Source organism: Acinonyx jubatus, chromosome B4 (genome assembly GCF_027475565.1).
Source record: "Acinonyx jubatus isolate Ajub_Pintada_27869175 chromosome B4, VMU_Ajub_asm_v1.0, whole genome shotgun sequence".
Lineage (NCBI taxonomy): Eukaryota > Metazoa > Chordata > Mammalia > Carnivora > Felidae > Acinonyx > Acinonyx jubatus.
The window spans coordinates 129,690,059-129,710,873 of NC_069387.1; the positions used below are offsets into that span (position 1 = coordinate 129,690,059).

At 39.3% G+C, this 20,815-nt stretch overlaps 1 protein-coding gene across 7 annotated transcripts in view; it reads right to left on the reverse strand.

Moving 5' to 3' along the window:
• Window positions 1-227: 227 nt before the first annotated feature.
• DMC1 (DNA meiotic recombinase 1) overlaps window positions 228-20,815 on the reverse strand; it is a 42,168-nt gene continuing 21,580 nt past the window's right edge. Inside the window, exons 12-14 of one of the 7 annotated variants that reach the window (XM_053226804.1) lie at window positions 7,887-8,003; window positions 1,970-2,073; window positions 228-1,108 (exon numbers count right to left, since the gene is read on the reverse strand). In XM_053226804.1, the coding sequence (XP_053082779.1) occupies window positions 2,007-2,073; window positions 7,887-8,003 (184 nt within the window). In that variant the 3' untranslated portion in view covers window positions 228-1,108; window positions 1,970-2,006. Of the gene's footprint in view, window positions 1,109-1,969; window positions 2,074-2,829; window positions 3,138-7,886; window positions 8,004-17,402; window positions 18,455-20,815 lie in introns of those variants that run through there. The other 6 variants (XM_027070723.2, XM_027070725.2, XM_027070722.2 and 3 more) reach the window with 6 other exon arrangements.

The window sequence follows — 20,815 nt, forward strand, 5'->3', positions numbered from 1 at the left end:
GTGTTCACATTCTTTGAGGACAGGAATCATACTTTCCTTGTACATCTTTTAGCTCCAAGCATTGGTGAGTGAATGACAATGGATAATCAAATACCTTTTGTAACAAATGGTACTTTCAATACTTGTATTTTCATATGAAGTGATATGAAGTGATGCAACATAAGCTATGAAATCTTTTTGTGGTCAATAAAGATTGTCATTGTAAATATTGCTAGCATTTTAATTTTTAAATACTTTTAATCATACATTCATTTTGAAAACTACATTTTATTTTTGTGTCACAGAAAAACAATATTTTTTTGTACATTTCTAAAATTAGTACTCAGAAATTTTACATGAAATTAACTTTAATGTATCTTTTTAATATTTTGAATTCTCTACCCCAAACTTAAAATATAAAACTCATGCACTATTGATTACCCCGAACTATAAAGTTCCTAGTTACCGTCCTCTTTATCTTCCCAATAAAAAATGTTTGTAAAAAATAAAAAAATTAAAAAACACGTTTTTTAAAAGTAATTTCAACTTGTCAAAAAGCCAAATGGTTTAAAATTTAGTTTAATATTTCTTTTCTGTTGCTAAAGGTGAATATACAATTTAATGCTGTAAATACAACAAAAACTTTTTTGTGTGTCCTGTAAACATTCCTTCCTTAAATGGTTCCCTCCTTTGGAAGTGTATCTATCTCTGTTAAGTGTTCAGGAGGGAATGGGACATTTTCGAACTCAGGTTTTCCATCTGTTTAGTGTCTCATTTGGACACTAAAGCGAGGGGATCAGTTATCCCTTCCGGTTTTCAATAGGTTTATATATATTTCAATAGTTTATGTATATTCCTGAATTGACATTCAGTGTATAGTTATTACACATCAGAGACTTTTAGCGTAAATGTAAGATTTAAATTTCTTTTGCTGACTTTCCTTTAACAATAACACATGAAAAAAACAAACTCTTACTTCGAGACCTGAAATTGGAGACTGCTTTGCCATTTCTTTAGCTCCTAATAAGCACTAAGAAGCAATTTGCATCAATTTGCCACCTACTCCTTGGCATCCCCAATTCCTCCAGCAGTTATTGCGAAGGTGGCTTCATTTTCAGGCATCTCGGGGCTAACAGAATACAAGGGAACAGAAGTTTATAAAAAGCTCCATTTCTAGAAATACCATATTCATGTCACAAGCATCACACTCCTATCAGTCTGAGTCTCCAGAGACATTTCAGAGTTGCTAGAGCTAAATGTGGACTACAGAAATTTACCCACAAGTCTTATCAACTCTCACACTTACTGAACAACTTCCATTTGCAAGGTTCTGAATATCAAGAAAAATTACCCCAAACTTGGAAATAGGCAGAAGGAATAACTAGGGGGTTCTTTTAGTATACGCTCAGGCATTGTGTAGCAGACCTTTAGGGGCCCCGATTTGAAAGGGATGTGCGCATTTCTACTGACTAAACTAACGCAGGGGAAAATTGTGAAAGGCTTTGTAGCGAACTGAAAGATTACTGAGGGCCTTCAGTGGAAAAATAGGTTGGGGTGCTCGGGTGGCTCAGTCAACTGAGCGTCTGTCTGACTTGGGCTCAGGTCATGATCTTGCGGTCCATGGATTTGAGCCCCACGTCAGGTTCTGTGAAGACAGCTCAGAGGTCAGAGCCTGGAGCCTGCTCTGGATTCTGTGTCTCCCTCTCTCTCTGCCCCTCCTCCACTCACACTCTGTCTCTCTCTCACTTTCTCTTTCTCTCTCAAAAATAAACATTAAAAAAAAGAAAAAAGAAAAGAAAAGAAAAGTAGGTTGCCCAGGACACCCTTCCCAGTTCCCCAGTTCTGTGAGGACTCTGCCTTCCATTGTCTTTGAGCTATTTACAACTCTGTAAATTGTAGGTAACCAAGAGTAATACAAATTATTCTTGTCCATAGAAATGTAAATTGTATGAGGAGGAATACAATGGATTATTGTCCTGTGGATACTGACCTGCTTTTGATCAATTTATAATTCATGTTAGCATTCCTCATTTGGCTCCATATGTGTGCTCATTTGATTTTTTCTTTGATCTGGTTATAAAATTGTATTGGTTCCTGCATTAATTAATGAGTTAAATAAAATCTTTGACATTTCATATTTGTATGTGATTGTATGGTCTTTAAAATTTTACCTTTTAATTTATTCTACAACACTGTAGGAGTCAAGGTTAATTTGTAGAAAACCGATAGCAATGGAGATGAGTTTTGTCTGAGGGTAATGCAAATGATGCCAGGCTATAGCACTGGAATCATTGTGTAGAGAAGCAACTGATTTCCCTCCAGTAGAAAAGACAACTTCAAATGTTATAATTTATCACCTTGTAGGATACTAACAGTTTTCCATCTATTTGCAAATTTATTTCATCACTCCTTTGATTGACTACGTAAATCTCTGTCAAATTATCCTTTGAATCAATGTCTTCATCAATTAAGGAGTTGAAACAAGACTTTGACATATGTTTTATATTTACTTGCAAGAAAGTAATGTTTTTAAGCTTATGAAAATCATACCTTATTATATACTAGATCTTACAGATTTCACAAAAATAGACAGTCTACCAGGTGAGGGGCGTCTGGGTGGCTCAGTCAGTTAAGCATGAGGATTTGTTTCAGGTCACGATCTCACAGTTGATGAGCATGAGCCCCGCTTTGGGATGAGTGAGTTTGAGCCCTGCTTTGGGTGGGCACAAACCCTGCTTCTCTCTCTCTCCCTTGCTCACTTGTGCCCTCTCTCTCTCTCAAAAAAAAAAAAAGAAAAAAAAAAAAAGAAAAAAAAAGTCTAACAGGTGGAACTATGACAAATGACAGATATGCAAAGTAAGGTAAATTTCATAAAGTCAATATATATATTATAGAACTCTGAAGAGAGGAGGCATTATCCCAACTAGGTTGATTAGGGAAGGCCTCATAGATAAGCCTCTGAAGAGGCTTTTGAGGCAGAATTGGGTGGTATTCCAAGTAGAGGGAAGAGCATGAATAAAAAATTGGAATGGGGATACTTGTTTTGTAGATAAGAAAGAGAAGACTAAGAAGTTAGCTTTAGATATGTTCTGTTTAAAGTACCTGTGGGATACTCCTGTAGAGGAGTTCTGTAAGCAGTTGGAAGTGAATATCTAAAGCTTGAGTAAAAGGTTAATAAACAAGAAATAAAAATTTGAAAATCACTGATCACAAGAGAAAGAGCCTACTGCTACTTTGTGCTGTTATTATATCCAAGTTGTGGTGACTGTTTAGTAATATTAATAGCTTTCATTTATTAAGTATTTACTAATTTACTACAGGCTCCTTTATATTATTTTACTTAAATCTTATGAGAACCCTTGGGTATGTATTATTATCCACATTTTACAGAGAAGATTGAGGTTCAGAGAGAAGTAACCAGAGGGCACACTGCTGGTAAATGATGATGCCAGATTAGAGACTAAAGTATTTGACTCCAAAGCTCATGTTCTTTTTTTTTTTTTTTTTGAGAGAGAGAGAGAACAAGTGGCAGAGGGGCAGAGAGAGAGACAGAGAGAGAATCCAATGCAGGCTCTGTGTTGTCAGGGCAGAACCTGATGTGGGGCTTGAACTCACGAACCGTGAGATCGTGACCTGAGCTGAAATCAAGAGCAAGACGCTTAACCCACGCCCCCAAAGGTCATGTTCTTAACCACTAGACTAAAATACCTCTCAAAGTTGTTTTTTGTTTTTTGTTTTGTTTTGTTTTGTTTTGTTTTGTTTTGTTTTGTTTTGTTTTGTTAGAGGGGTAGAGATTAGGCTATACACTCTGAGCACCCTATGGGTCAGGTTACTTCTCTTAGGAAATAGCAGGGGGGGGGTTCCCCTGAGGATAGCAAATGGGCTATAAATAAGGCTTGCTAAGCTAAAACTACAGCTGCTAAAAAGGCCTGAACAGAATCAGAAAAGAATGTTTGATGGCAAATACTCAGCTGGCCACTTACAAATGGCAGGAAGATAAGGAGATGAGAAAGAGGGAAGCCTCGCAAGCTATCTACAAAGTTGAACTGGTGTTTTTTTTATTCTGTTCTAGAAACAGAAAAAAAAAATTACTTCAGAAACTTGACCATTTGGGTACCTTTTCAGTTTTTGGTAATTATTTAAAATTTGTTTTTCCTTTGAATTCAGCGGGATTCTTTGTTTCTACTGTCCACTGACCTCAGATATGCTAAGTAGAATAAAATAAATGGGGTTTTTCTTGATTCAAAAGCTTTAAAGGGAGAATAATGTATACTTGGGGGCCAGCAATAGTTACTTATGGGAGCAATAACTATAGTGACATCCTACGGAAAGAACTGAGTCCCTTTTTGTAGTCACTCCTGTACATCTGAGAATTCTTCTGATAACCCCTTTCTGTTCAATTCCTTGAGAATTTTGTGTTTTTTTTCTGAACAGTAAATGTCTTTCTACTACATCTGTATAAAGTCGTAGTTGAGGCCATGGGACTAGCTATGACTGTCCTAAATAGATCATCTTCAACAAATTAAAAAATGGTGTAAGATTAAAAGTGTCGGCCTTAGGGGTGCCTGGGTGGCTTAGTTAGCTGGGTGTCTGACTCTTGATTTCATAATCTCATATTCTGTGAGTTTGAGCCCCATGTCAGGCTCAGTGCTGACAGCATGGAGCCTGCTTGGGATTCTCTCTCTCCCCCTGTCTCTCTGCCCTTCCCCTGCTCATGCATGCTCTCTCTCTTTCTCAAAATAAATAAACTTAAAACAAAAAAAAAGAAAAAGAAACAAATAAAGGTGTCAGCCCTAGATTCAGACAGCACAGATTCTAATCCTGATTCCAATCTTTATTGATTGATTTCGGGGGAGTCCATTCATTTACTCATTAAGAAAATATTTATTGAGGACCTGCTATATCCTTATTGTAGGCGCTTGAGATCTAGAAGTGAAAAAAATAGACAAAGATTCCTGCCTTGTGGAACTTACATTTGGCAAGAAGAAGAAATGGATAATAAATAATGAACATAATAAATACATTATGTAATATGTTCGAAGATGATGAGTGTTATGGGGAAAGAAAAAATAGAGCTGGGTGAGGGAGACAGAAGTGTGGGAACTGGGAGGAGTTGCGATTTTAAATAGGGAGATCTAGACAGGTATTGTGGAGAAGGTAACATTTGATCAAAGACTTGAAGGAGGAGAGACTGGTTACCAGAATGAGGGCTATGTGGGGAAAGAGTATTCCAGGCAGGGATAACACTAAGTGCAAGGCCCCTAAAGTAGAAGTGTGCCTGGCATGTTTCTAACAGCAAAGTGCCCTCTGGGGTTGCAGTGCTGTGAGAAGGGGGAGAACAGGGGAAACAGGATAGGGATATTTACATAGTGCTCTGTAAACCACTGCAGAGACTTGAGCTTTTATTGTGAGTTAAAATGGGGAGCCAGTGGAGGGTTTAAAGCAGAGGACAGATATGATCTGACTTAATTTTACAAAGGTTCACTCTGGCTTCTATGTTTAAAATAGACTGTAGGGGTGCCTGGGTGGCTCAGTCATTCAAGCGTCTGACTCTTGATTTCGGCTCAGGCCATGATCTCACAGTTCATGGGTTTGAGGCCCGCATCGGACTCTGCACTGACAGTTGGGAGCCTGCTTGGGATTCTCTCTCTCTGCCCCTCCCTTGCTTGTGCTCTCTCTCTCTCTCTCTCTCTCTCAAAATGAATAGAGTTTAAAAAAATGGAATGGACTGTAGAGAGGCAATGGTTACCTGTTTCCTCATGTGGAAACTATGGATAATGACCTCCATGTCTTAGGGTTGTTGTTATAAGTGATGAAATATATATATATATAAAGCACTTGGTGCAAAGCCCAGGACTTGGCAGCCACTCAATGGGTATTAGCTACCATTATTATTAGCATCATCAACTTCTCAACCAAAAAGTTTCCTTTAAAGTCAAGAATTCTTTGTGGGAAATCTTTAGGGACCAGAAAGAAGGGAGGACAAGCTGCATAGCAAATTAAGTTTTGACATTTTAAGCTCTGATCTAGTTTTGGTGTTTTTATTCAAATTTATGGAAATTTGACATTACTAACCTCTATGATAACTTTAATTACCCTTTATTGAGTATGCAGAACCCTAGTATTCTCTCAAGACTGTAGAACTGCAGGAGTTACTTGTTCCTACAAATAGGGAGGATCTGATAAAATATGCAAATGATTGAACATATAGATGGAGTTCATTCATTTGTTAATTCAACAAATAGTAATTGAGTTCCTACTATGTGCCACATACCATGTTAGGTGCTGGGGACATTGGTGAACCAGACTCAGTTCCTATTGTGAGGGAGAGGTACATGTAGCCAGCTGATGTAATTCAGAGTGAAAAGTGTTTAGGGAAAGTTCTAAGCACAGCAATCTGTCTAAGATGCAGACCAAGAAATTTATATCTGTGAAAAGATGGAAAAATCCTATACCTATTTAATTCAATAAAGAACATTTAGATTGCTGAAGCTTCATAAAACACAGAATTTGTATATTATAGCTTATAGGGACGGGTCATGAAAAAATGGTCTAAATAAAAATCAGATAAATGGGAGAACTGATTATTTAATGTTTATTCGATGACAGCTCATAATAAGTACCGTGATACATGGCAAAAACCAGATTAAGAGCTCATGTGATTTCCTTTTGCTGATTTTTCCTCCTTTGGGTAGAGTTATTACAAATCTTCGCCTTGTTGCTCAGGGTTGGCTAATAAATCAGTCACAAATACTGCACACGTATTACATCTCAGGCACTGATGGAATACAGCAGTGAGCAAGAGAATCGTGTCTCTATCCTCGGGGAATTTGCTGTCTAGCAAGGATGAGATACATTATATAAATCATTACCAATGGAATATAAGCTCTATGATGGTAGGGCCTTATCTTTTTGTTTTAGTCATTGTTCTATCCCCAGAACCTCAAATAGCTGGTATGTAGTATGTCTCTCTGTAAAAATTTATTGTTTGGGGTGCCTGGGTGGCTCAGTCGGTTGAGCGACCGACTTCGGCTCAGGTCATGATCTCACAGTCTGTGGGTTCGAGCCCCACGTCGGGCTCTGTGCTGACAGCTCAGAGCCTGGAGCCTGTTTCAGATTCTGTGTCTCCCTCTTTCTCTGACCCTCCCCTGTTCACGCTCTCTCTCTGTCTCAAAAATAAATTAATGTTAAAAAAAATTAAAAAAAAATTTATTGTTTATAATTTTTCATTAAATACGTAAAGTACCACAAAAGAATATATAGTACAGTAAAGGGTACAGCCTAGACTGTAAGGGTTAGGGAAAGATTCCCTGAGGAAGGGATGTTTAAACTGAAACCTAAAAACAAAACAAAACCTGGCAGAAGAAAGGAGAATAATATATCTCTATCATACTCTGTGCTTTCCCTGCATGGACACAATTTGGTTGGAATTGATTCTTTCATTATCTAGGTTTACTGTAACTTTGGGAGGCCAGGGACCAAGTCTATGTGTCAACAGAATCTCTGAATCCCTAGAACCTAGTCCATAGTAGGGACGCCACAATGAATTGAATACTTTCTGAGAAGGAAATTCAAGCATGTAGTATCTGCCAGTGGCATAATTACAGCCCCTTCGAGAGGCAATGCTATTTAATGCCATATGCCCAAGAATCTGATTAAAAATAAGAAAATATTGGGCGCCTGGGTGGCTCAGTTAAGCATCTGACTCTTGGTTTCAGCTCAGGTCATGACCTCATGGTTTGTGAGATGGAGCCTCACATCTGGCTCTGCACTGACAGCACGAAGGCTGCTTGGGATTTCTCTTTCCCTCTCTCTGCCCCTCCCCAGCTTGTGCTCTCTCTCTCTCTCAAAAAATAAACAAAAAAAAAAAAAAAAAAAAAGGAAAGAAAAGAAAAGAAAATATTTACCTGTCATAAATCTTGGCAATTCTGAGTTCTCCTCTTCCTTTTCTTAAGCTTATTCTTGTTGTTGAAGCATGAGCCAGAATGTGTCCCCCGATGGGTTTTTTGGGGTCTGCCTGAAAACTGAATTAATAAACACCTTTTCAGGATTTTTTAAAGTTTATTTATTTATTTTGAGAGACAGAGCACAAGTGGGGGAGTGGCAGAGAGAGAAAGGGAGAGAGAGAGAGAATCCCAAGCAGGCTCTGCACTGTCAGTGTGGAGCCTGATAAGGGGCTCGAACTCATGAACTGTGAGATCATGACCTGAGCCGAAGTCAGACACTTAACAGACTGAGCCATGCAGGTGCCCCTACACCTTTTCAGGTTTTATCATATGGACTATATACAGTAAAATCTGCAATAAGTAGGGAATTTTTCTGTGGAGAACAGCAGGGGATGGGATTGGTGTGTGTTCTAAGCAAGCAGAGGCTCATTTGTTAACTACAGAGTGGGGTAGGGTTTGGAGCTGCTATGTACCCCATTGTCATCCACTTCAGGCTTTTGAGAGTCCTATGATGAACTGTTTATGTTTTTTTTCTTTTTTTTTAAAATGTTTTTTAACGTTTTATTTATTTTTGAGACAGAGAGAGACAAAGCATGAACAGGGGAGGGTCAGAGAGAGGGAGACACAGAATCTGAAACAGGCTCCAGGCTCTGAGCTGTCTGCACAGAGCCCGACGCGGGGCTTGAACTCACAGACCGCAAGATCATGACCTGAGCCGAAGTCGGCCGCTTAACCGACTGAGCCACCCAGGCGCCCCGAACTGTTTACATTTTGATTAATTTTTTAAAAGGACAAAACACAAATAAAACATTATTCACTGTCTTAGGATAATTCTTGGGGGTAAGTGATTTTTCTTCTTTATAAAATACAAAGATTAAACTTATTCATTCACTTATCAGAAATATTTATTAATGGCCTACTATGTTCCAAGCACTATTCTAGTCTAATGAATAAAAAATACCCAGTTATCCCTATGAGGACATGATGTAAATGAGAGCAGATTGAGAACTTCCTTCTTGGGGCGCCTGGGTGGCGCAGTCGGTTAAGCGTCCGACTTCAGCCAGGTCACGATCTTGCGGTCCGGGAGTTCGAGCCCCGCGTCAGGCTCTGGGCTGATGGCTCAGAGCCTGGAGCCTGCTTCAGATTCTGTGTCTCCCTCTCTCTGCCCCTCTCCCGTTCATGCTCTGTCTCTATCTGTCCCAAAAATAAATAAACATTGAAAAAAAATTTTTTTAAAAGAACTTCCTTCTTAGTCATTAACTGTATGTTGGAAGCCTTCGATGTTGCGCTCATTATGAATTTTCAGTGAGAATAATCTTGGAAATACCTGTGTCTTTATTACTTAAGCCTAAAGTTTATTCTTCTAAAATAAGTTGCAGAACAGAGGAGTTTTTACTACATTTGATCATATGGATTAAAAAAATATATGATTTCAAGGCAGTTACAAATATTATTGATGCTCACCATGAGAGATCTACTCACTAGGGGACTAACACTTCCTTGGCAAGAAGTGAAAGGTTCTTAATAACCCTAATAGTGGACCCTTTACAAAAACCAAGTGCAAAAATCCTTACTAAAACACTAGCAAACCAAATCCAGCAGCATATTAGAAGGATTATACATCATGAACAAGTAGGATATGCCTTAGGAATACAAGAGTGGTTCAACATAGGAAAATCATCAGTGTAACATACCATATCAACAGAATGGAGGAGAAAAAAAAAACCCCACATAATCTTCCCAGCTGATGCAGAAGAAAACCTAGGCTTTGAAATCATCAAGAAGGGGAACTGAATATAAACTAACAGGTTATACTTGATCAAAATAAACTGTGACATAGCATACTAACCTCAGCTTTGGGAGAATATGGTTACAAGTCATTTTAAATTCTGCTTGTTCCATGAAGGTGTTGAGAATTCTAGTTACTCGAAGCATGAGCATGGTGTAGTAAGGATGTGGCTGACTGGCATGAGGTTAAATAGATTGTAGGGTAGTGAGGATAAGAAGCTCTTTGGGAAAGGAATCTGCTATTATAAACTGCTGCTCAATTAAATGGTTTCGGGGGTTAGGACCGGAAGATCCCTGGCTGGGGCTGTTAGGATTGGTTGAGATTCAGCAGGTCCAATGTTGGAACAAACACAGATCGTTCATTTTGAAGTGAACCACTATCAAGAAAGCAGCAGCCAGAAAGTTGAGACTGACAGCAGTTAAGTCAGAAGGCTTGGGGTACCTGGGTGACTCAGCTGGTTAAGCGGCTGACTCTTGGTTTCAGCTCAGGTCATGATCTCACCGTTTGTGAGTTCAAGCCCTGCACCAGGCTCTGTGCTGGTGTGGAGCCTGCTTGAGATTCTTCTTCTTCTCTCTCTGCCCCTCCTCCACTTGCTCTGTCTCTATTGCTCTCAAAATAAATAAACTTTAAAAAAAAAAGTCAGAAAGCTATATACCACATCCGCTTTACCCATTCATCAGTTAGTGGACATTTGAGCTCTTTCCATAATTCGGCTGTTGTCAATGCTATAAAAATCAGGACGCATGTCTTCCTTCTATGTAGTATTTTTGTATCCTCTAGGTAAATACCCAGTAGTGCCATTTGCAACAATGTCGAGGGAGCTAGAGAGTGTTATGCTAAGCAAAATAAGTTAGTCAGAGAAAGACAAATACCATATGATCGCTCATATGTGGAATTTAAGAAACAAATGAGCAAATGGGGGAAAAAGACAAGTAAACCAAGAAACAGACTCTTAACTATAGCAAGCAAACTGATGGGAGTGCCTGGGTGGCCCAGTCTGACTCTTGATTTCAGCTTAGGTCACGATCTCACGGTTTGTCGGTTCGTCGGTTCAGGCCCCGTGTGGGGCTCTGTGCTGACAGCGTGGAGCCTGCTTGGGATTCTCTCTCTCTGCCCCTCCCCTGCTCATGCTCTCTCTCTCTGCCAAAATAAATAACCTTAAAAAAAAAAAGATTTAAATAACAAACTGATGGCTACCAGAGGGAAGGGGAGGGGGATGGATTAAATAGGTGATGGGGATTAAGGAGTGATGAGCACTGGGAGCTGTATGAACTGTTGAGTCACTAAATTCTACACCTGAAACTAGTATTACACAGTATGTTAATTAATGGAATATAAATAAAAACTTTAAAAAAAGTCAGAAGGTTAGGTTGCTTTCTGCAAGGCAGCTGAAGGGGTAGAAAGCAATAAAATGATCTCAGCTGGATAAAATAGCTGGAGGTGAGTTGTCTGTATAATGCTTACAGATCGATACCACTCTTTTTTAATGGAATTAAATTGTCCAGGTCGTCCTACATTATCAGTGGTTCTTCAAGGTCTTAAAAGAATCCTATGTTCTATACAGATAGGCTGCTTGAGGCGCTGATGATATCAAACAGGTCTGTGCCCTCCGAACTTGCAAATACTATATTTACACTTCCCTAATGCACTTTTCATGTTGTGCCCTTAGTGCTATTATTATTCACCTATTATATTCCCCCTCAATTTCTCTTCTATTACCTGTCACTAAGCTCCTTAAGGGCAGACAAAACTGGATTTAAGTTTGTAGCAAGCACCTACACAGTGGGTCCTCAAAAACATTTTTGAGGGGTGTCTGGGTGGCTCAGGTCGTGATCTCACGGTTCGTGAGTTTGAGCCCCACATTGGGCTCTGTGCTGATAGCTCAGAGCCTAGAGCCTGCTTTGGATTCTGTGTCTCCCCCTCTCTCTCTGCCCCTCGCTTGCTCACGCTCTGTCTCCCAAAAATAAACATTAAAAAAATTAAAAAAAATTTTTTTTTGAACATAAGACATGGAAGTTACAAAAAATATCAAGAATATTGGATGATAGAAAGATTAGTGCTTCCACAAGTTAGACCGATTAGAAATTTCTGTCAAGGGGAGACAAGGAGAGTAAAGCTAAATGGGTGAGGACAGGTTTCAACAGCTATGGTTACTGCTTCTCACAGATGGTCTCTCAGTACTGCTTAGTAGTTCTCCTATATGAGCATGGTTGGTGTCCTTAAGCCCCCTTGTCCATTCTTGTCCCTTCATCTTGGATAACAATGCCTGCTTCTTTGTAACAAAAAAATGAATGCTCTCAGGAAGAAACTCCCTCAACTTTCCCTTCTTCTTATCTGCCATTTACATACTTACCTACGATTGTAGTCATCCTTCCTACTTCCCTCTCCAACTTTTCTTTTTTCTTATTCCAAGTCCTCTCACACCTTGATGCCTTCGCACACATACTTCCCTGTAAACAAAAGCCCCTTCCCCACTGTGTTTGTGCATTTACCCACTTACCCACCAAGTGTCAGCCCTTCTTGGAAACCTTGCCTGATTCTCTGAAACAGAGTAGAGCCTGCCTTGTCTGTGCTTTCATGCCACCACACATTCCTTTCAAAGAATAGTACGTTGGAATTTTAAATCCATGGGTCTCAGTCCCCTACTATACTCCAAATCCTTATTCATCTTTGTCATTCCAGTGCCCAGGAAAGTGCCAATAATGTAAAAGGCACTGAATAAATACTGTTGAATGAACAGAGAGGAGGACAGTTTGGGTATCCCTGGTCTAGATCTTTCTGGATACAGATTTTGTGACACACCTTCAAAGAAGTTATAATTCAAGGAAATTTTGACAGGTGTTCTGACAGAAAGGTAAATGTAAAAGGAGACAGAATTTCTCTCTAATGGAAGTAATCCAACCCCACCCCATGACAGATAATTTAAAGAACAGAAAGGTGGAGCATTTAGATGGATAGCCATGTTGTTTTCTTAGCAAATTATTGTTTGCTGTTACCAATATGGTATCTTTTTTTTTTTTAATTTTTTTAATGTTTATTTATTTTTGAGACAGAGACAGACAGAGCATGAACAGGGGAGGGTCAGAGAGAGAAGGAGGCACAGAAACCGAAACAGGCTCCAGGCTCTGAGCTGTCAGCACAGAGCCCGACGCGGGGCTCGAACTCACGGACCGCGAGATCATGACCTGAGCCGAAGTCGGATGCTTAACCGACTGAGCCACCCAGGCGCCCCTACCAATGTGGTATCTTATGCACAAAAGAGAATAGGTACTACTGCTTATTACTGATTACTGTAGGTGAGGAGCCTGAATGTTAAGAATATTATCTCCAAAGGGAGATGATTTGGAATGAACTAAGTGGGGAAATAAATTATAGAATATGCAAAAGTACTAAGAAAACATATAGCAAAGATATTATGGGAAGAAAAATGTCCTCAAGAGTGATTCATAAACTAAGAGGTTATATGTCATTCAAATAGATTTCAACATACCATAACGGCCTTAGCTCTGGGAGAATACCAAGCCAAGTCAAATTTTACTTGAATTTTACATCCATCAAGGTGTTCAACATTCTGTATAGAATTTTGCATAGAATTTATGCTCTTAACTTTTCTTATAGGTCACTAACACTTTGTTAATTTATTAAGAGATATAGACTCTTCCCCAGAAAAATGCACATATGTACACACCCAAACTTTTCATGTAAGTTTAAGGGATTCATGGTTTCTCTCTCCTCTGATGTCAATGGCTATTAGTTATAATAATAACAGCGAAGATTTATCGAATCCTTACTATGTGGCAGATGCCCTTCTTAACTTATCCAGTGATTTCCTTTTGCTTCAATTCCATATTTAGTAAATAACTATGGATTAAAATTTGAATTCCTACAGAGGTCTGCCTACAAGGAGAGAATGCACTGGTTCTAAGAACCTCAAATGTAGTTACATTTTTCATTGGCCCTCTGATCTTTCATGGAGCCTCCTGAGCTTGTGAGTCTGCCCCTGAGAAATGGATTGGTTCTCAGTAGGCAACCCAATTAAATCTCTGCCTATAAGGCTGAGGGCTCTGAACTCTGGTCAGTTCACCAGGGTAACGGATACATCCCTGCAAAGTTTCTCAAATGACAGCTCGCCAGCCTCTCCCCAAGCATATAAGGCCCTGATGTACTGTGTGATATATGAGCTTCGGAGTTAGACCAGGTTCAAGTTTAAGCATTGTAAGTGTCTGTTTCTTCATTTTGAAAGGGGTGGGGGGTAGCAAAAGTATCTAACTGGTAGGGTATCTGTAAGAATACAGGGTATCTGTAAGGCATTAGCCCAGTGGCTACAATCATCTGTTTTCCTAATCCTGACTCAAACACATATTGTCAGTGTAACCATGGGCTAGTTACTTAGCTTTATGAACTTTGGTTTCTTTAACTGTAAAATGGGAACAAAAAGACTTTACCTCTTAGGGCTACCATGGGGATTCAAGAGATATATATATATATATAATTTTTTAAGTGTTTATTTATTATTGAGAGACAGAGAGAGACAGAGTGTGAGCAGGGGAGGGGCAGAGAGAGACGGAGACACAGAATCCCAAGCAGGCTCCAGGCTCTGAGCTGTCAGCACAGAGCCTGACGCGGGGCTCGAACTCACAAACCACGAGATCATGACCTGAGCCGTAGTCGGACACTCAACCAACTGAGCAACTCAGGCGCCTCTCGAGATATATTTAATATAACTCATTGAAAGCCTACTACATGCCAGGAGCTGTGTCAGGTCACTTATGCACATTAGCTCTACCGTTACACTAATCTCGGCACATGAGAGATACCAAATAAATGGTAACTTAATTATTTAATTAAATGATTCAGTTAAAACAGTCACTCTTTCAATGACATGTAAACCAAGAAACTTTTCTTAAAGTTTCTTTGAACTTCCTGAGTATTCTAGCAGTTATAACTAAGGACTGAAGTTAAGTACGACAAGGTATAGAATTCCGCATCCTTTGAGAAGGCTTTAATTTACTTCTATTTCTGATCCAGTAAAAACAGCTTCAGAAAACCACCCACATCCCTCCTTTAGCCTATTCTTATTTCCCTTTCTTTCATATTTTCTTCTCTTCTTTCCTCCTTTTCTCAGGGGATGGGAGAATATGATGAGTGGGAGGAAGAGAGAGGGGTGGGTATGAAGAGAGGCCAAGAGAGATTGTGTCATTTATCCCCATCTGGTTGAACAGACACAGTGTATTACATTGTTGAGGGTAAGGCCCAGAAGAGACTGACCTCCCAACTTCAAACCAGGGTGCTGGGGTCATGAAGTACAAGATTGTGGTGATGGTAGGGCAGGTTACATTTTCCTAGGACTAGCATGGGGAGGGTAGTGCAGTGAGACTAAAAGAGCATTAGCTTTGAAATCAAAGATTTGAAAATCAAACATTTGATTTGAACCTGGGTTCAAATCCTGGCTCCAGGTTTTATTTATTTAGAGAGGGCGTGTGCACACAGGGAAGGGGCAGACAGAGAAGGAGAGAGAGAATCCCAAGCAGGTTCTGCACTGACAGTACAGAGGTCTACGTGGGGCTCAGTCTCACAAACTGTGAGGTCATGACCTGAGCCAAAATCAAGAGTCAGACGCTTAACTGACTAAGCCACCCAGGCACCCCCAGCTCCCATTTTTAAACTATATGATTGGGCAAGTAGATACTCTGAGCCTCTATTTCCTCCTTTACAAATTAGGAATAATAATAGTATCGACCTCAAATACTGGTTGGAGTGGAGACCTTCAGGGGTCTGTGCAAGGGCAAGTTGGTACTGTCCCTGAGGGACAGCTGGAACTCCTGGTACTTGCTAAAGGGGAAGCTTTTGGATGGAATTTCTGAGAAGGGGTCTACTGAGGAGAGAAAGGCTGAGTGAACATACCCAAGAATGAGGAGGATCCTTTGAGATTAAGGGAAGATATGGAAAGAAGAGTACTGCAAAAAGAGAAGAATTTGGGGGAAAGAGAAAATATTTTTTTTTAATGTTTATTTATTTGTTTTGAGAGAGAAAGAGAGAAAGCATCAGCAAGCAGGGGAGAGGCAGCGAGAGAGAGAGAATCCCATTGGTTTGATCTCATGACCTTGATCTCATGACCCTGAAATCCAGAGTCGGACACTTAACCGACTGAACCACCCGGGCGTCCCAAAGATTTTTTTTTTTTTTTTTTGAGAGAGGTAGAGAGTGTGAGTGAGCAAGCAGAGAGAGAAAGAGAGAGAGAGAGAGAAAGAGAGAGAGAAAGAACCCCAAAGCAGGGCTCAAGCTCATCTGACATGGGGCTCAAACTCACAAACCGTGAGACCATGACCGGAACCAAAATTGGATGCTTAACTGATTGAGCCACCCACGTGCCCCCAAAACTTTACTTTAAAAGATTTTATTTTTAATATTTTTTAATGTTCATTTCCTCTTTTTTTTTTTTTTTTTGAGAGAGAGAGAAAGACAGAGTGTGAGCAGGGGAGGGGCAGAGAGAGAGACACAGAATCCGAAGCAGGCTCCAGGCTCCGAGTTGTCACAGAGCCTAATGTGGGGCTCAAACTCACAAATTGTGAGATCATGACCTGAGCTGAGGTCAGACCCTCAACTGACTGAGCCACCCAGGCTCCCCTAGAAGATTTTATTTTTAAGTAATCTCTACACCACCCAACATGGGGCTCAAAATCACAACCTCAAGATCAAGAGTCATGCTCCATTGACTGAGCCAGCCAGGTGCCCCAAGAAAAGATGGTTTTTTAAAAGGGTTATGTTTAAGAAGTTTTGTTAAGTAATTCCCCCCACTCCCACCATTTTCTCATAAAGTATGCAGAAAAATCTACACTTTTTTCAAAAGTTTGAAGATGGAATTCTGGGTTTTGAGCTAGGGGGACACATAGCACTATTCTGAGATTTGCTTCATAGAAAGAACAGGGAGGCCTAGGGAGCCTGAGATTTGCTGGGTTGATATGAGAATTATGTAAGATGATGCATAAAAGCATCTGGCACATGGTGAGCAATCAATAAATAAAAGTCCTCTTAATCCCTTAATGGAATTCAAATAGTTTATTTTTATTATTTATTTATTTATTTAAGTTTTTATTTTATTTAAGTAATCTCTACACTCAACATAGGGCTCAAACTCACAACCCCAAGACCAAGAGTGGAATGTTCTTCTGACTGAGACAGCCAGGCACCCCTGAAGTTCAAATAGTTTAAATGACTTGCTCATGGTCACCAGGCTAGTGGACTTGGCTTAATATTTCCTCTTTAACCATATTGCCTCTTAATTTATGCAAATGATGTCGAATCAGTGGGTGACACCCCTAGAGAATAAACTGACTGCACGTTTACAAGACCACAAATGTTCTAAGATGACTTCTTGTCTTAGCAAAACAAATACACAAATGAAGTAGGTGGCAACATCACGGTCTTATTTGTTGCTCCTATTATTTGCCCTGGTATGGGGCTTTGCAGGCTGATACCTTCACTTTTTATCTCCAAGTCTTCATCAGCTGGATCATTCTAGTTCTAAAATCTGTATCTGTAAGCCTCGTCTAGGAGCTAATGCTCTGCTGTATGATACAGCAGCTCCTTGCCTCTATAATTTTGTTCCTTTTTAATACGATGTGCCATCAAGTATAATGCATGGGATATAAGCCTCAATTATTGTCAGTATACTTGGGGACTCATACCAATTATAGTGCTATTTCTCTGACAGGTCCCAGGCGAGCTGCAGCTTGGAGTTCTTCAACACTGAGAAACAAAGATTTTCTTTATTGGAGGTTTTCTAATAGCATTTGAGATCCTTTAGTTTAAAACTGTACTGTTGTTGTTGTTGTTGTTGTTTTTGATTGAGTTGTGGCAACTTATGTGCTTTATATGAAGGCATGCATTTAATTTATATTGTTATAATTTAACATACTTCAGAATATACTAATTATAGTGAAGTTTGATTGCTCACAACTTGGCTCAATAGAGGAGATGATGTTTCAAAGCAGAGTCACCCAGCAAAAATACTAGTCTTTGTTACTTTCTCTGGCTCTTGGCTCACTTCGTTATAAATCTCCTCCTCTCTTCAGTTCCTTCAATTATTTCCTCTCTGTCACCTCTCTATTTCTCCTTTTAGTGTCTTATTGGAGTCCATTCAAAATGGTTTTACTCTTTTTGAAACTTTCTACAAATAGAAGAAAAAGAACCCCTATCTGACCCAATTTCCACAGATCTCCTTTGCCTTCTAACTCTAGATAGACAGTTTTGGCCTCTGCAGTGTTCCCTCCTCACACCTGAAGAAAGAACATTGCTCTTTAACTTGTACTGTTTTATTTGAACGCAACCCACTTCCTCCCTCTGAGCCAATGAGTCATTTTCTCTTTTTAAAGTGAGCCCTAAAAATCTTCCATTTCTCTTCAGTTTAAAATTACACTCTTTGTGAAGTACTTCATGTCCTGTGTATGAAAGACACCCTATAAAACAGAGAAGATTGCCTTAACCACTCAAGGACTACAGGCAATGCGTGACCTACCAAGTCTTCACAATTTTGAGTTAAGTAGACATCACTTATTTTCTTCTTTATGAAGGCAAGGCACATAGTCTTTTGCTTACTAGTGAATTCCCAGAAGGTTGGTACATAGTAGATTTTTCAATAAGTATTTATTGAGTGAATAAGTGATCGGCTTCCCCTTCTCAATCTTTTTAACTTGCTTCATACCATTCATGCAGTTAATGTCTTTCACATTGGAATCTCCTGTGATTTAGTAGAAAATACTCATAAAAGCGTATTGAAAAGTGCAAGTATAAATTGTAGAAGATGCAGCAATATTCTTAGGGTTAGTTTAGAAAATGCCTAAAGAGGGGTGCCTGGCTGGCTCAGTTGGTGGAGCATGTGACTTTTTCTCTTGAGGTTGTGAGTTCTAGCCCCACATTGGGTGCAGAGATTACTTAAAAATAAAATCCTGGGGTGCCTGGGTGGCTCAGTCGGTTAAGCCTCAGACTCTTGATTTCGGCTCAGGTCATGATCTCATGGTTGTGAGACAGAGCCTTGCGTTGGGCTCTATGCTGAGTGTGGAGCCTGCTTAAGATTCTCTGTCTCTCTCTCTCTCTCAAAAAAAAAAAAAAAAAAGATTCTCTCTCTCCCTCTGCCCCTGTCCCCTGCCTGTGTGCGCTCTCTCTCTCTAAAATAAAAAAATAATAAAATGTTAAAAAAAATAAAGAAAATGCCTAAAAAGAGACACATACATTTCAGTACAATTTACAAAATTTACATTGGCATATCAAATATCCTCAAGTACATATGTCAATGACCCATTTATCTGTTATTAAATGATAATATTGCCTCGGTTTAAAAATTTTTTTAATGTTTATTTAGCTTTGAGAGAAACAGAGCATGAGTGGGGGAGGGGCAGCGAGAGAGGGGGAGACACAGAATCCAAAACAGGCTCCAGGCTCTGAACTGTCAGCACAGAGCCAGACACGGGGCTCGAACTCATGAACCGTGAAATCATGACCTGGGCCGAAGTCGGACACTTAACCAACTGAACCACCCAGGTGCCCCATCTTGGTTTTAAATAAAACTATATTGCAATCACCAGAGTAATAATTGACTTAACCAAGAATCTTCAATGGATGCTAAAACCAAATGGTGAAAGCTTATTGCAGAACATGATATTTACACACATAAAGTATCACCCCACAAACTGCTTATTCATTAAAAAGGTGAAAAGGTATTTTACAGTGGGGAAATCTTGTGAACACGATCTTAATCACATGATCAAACTTCTCATCACTAATAACGGGACAAACTGCCATCGTGTGTCCCCTGATACGATCTATAGAGAAGGTCATATTATTGCTTAATAATTTTCCCGCCAGAAGTGTTTACTATTTTAACTAATGAGGAAAAACACCCTCCAAATTGAGGGACATTCTGAAAAACAGCTGGCCTGTACTCTTCAAAACCGTCAGTGTCATAAAAGCCTAACAAACACTGAAGAGTTGTTTTGATTAAAGGAGACCAAAGAGACAGAACAACTCCATGTAGTGCGTGATCCTCATTAGTCCCGAATCGAAAACAAAATGTAAAAACCCCACCAGCTATAACAGACATTATTGAGACAGGTGGAGGCACTTGAATACAAATGTATATCAGATAACACTAGTGTGCCGATGTTAAATTTCCTGACTGATACTTATATTGTGGTTATGTAGGAGAATGTTCTTGTTCTTACAGGAAATATGCGGAAGTATTAAGAACTGAAGTGTCATAACATCTGTAAATAATTCTCAATTGTTCCAGTGGAAAACCTCTCAAATGGTTCACTAGAAAATACACACACACACACACACACACACACACACATATTTGAATATGCATGTGTACCTATGGAGAAAGAGATTTTACACACATGTACACACACACACACACACAAACATGAGAGAGAAAAAATCTGACAAATGTTAAGAATAGATGACCCTTGGTGAATTGTATATGTGTATTCATTGTACTAGTCTTGCAAATTTTCTCTGGTTAAAATTTTTTTCTAAATATAGGCTTGTTGAAAAGACTGACATCACGAATGTGGGGTTATTTTGATTGCTTATTCAGATACATAATGTTCAAAATATTTGATGGTGGCAACTAATTTTTCTTTGAATCTTCTGTTTTCATCATCCTATTTTAGGTCTCCTTGCCTTTCTGTTCACTGCCATCTGTCAAGCAGAGCCATCAATAAGTATGTAACGTGCACAGACACCTCAACAGATTCTGAATATGCCTAGCGTGAACTGAAGTTCTGTTTCTTCTTACAGGAGACTTCTCTCATAGGACCTCTTATGTATCTCCTATAGAGAGCCTCCCTTTTTGTTTTTGGCTGACAGCTTATTAACACAATAGAAGCCCTTCATGTATATGGAATATAAATTTTTATCTTTTTCTTATTGTCCTCCAATATCTTTTTAGTCCTAGACAAACGAGGAGCCCAAAGTATCTCTGAAAATGGTTAAACTATTGCTTCATCCTGTAAAGAACTAGAGATTCTGGAAAACAAGTGATATTTGCATTTATAAAGTAATATGCACTGTGCAATAAAGTGATTTGTGATATATTTGT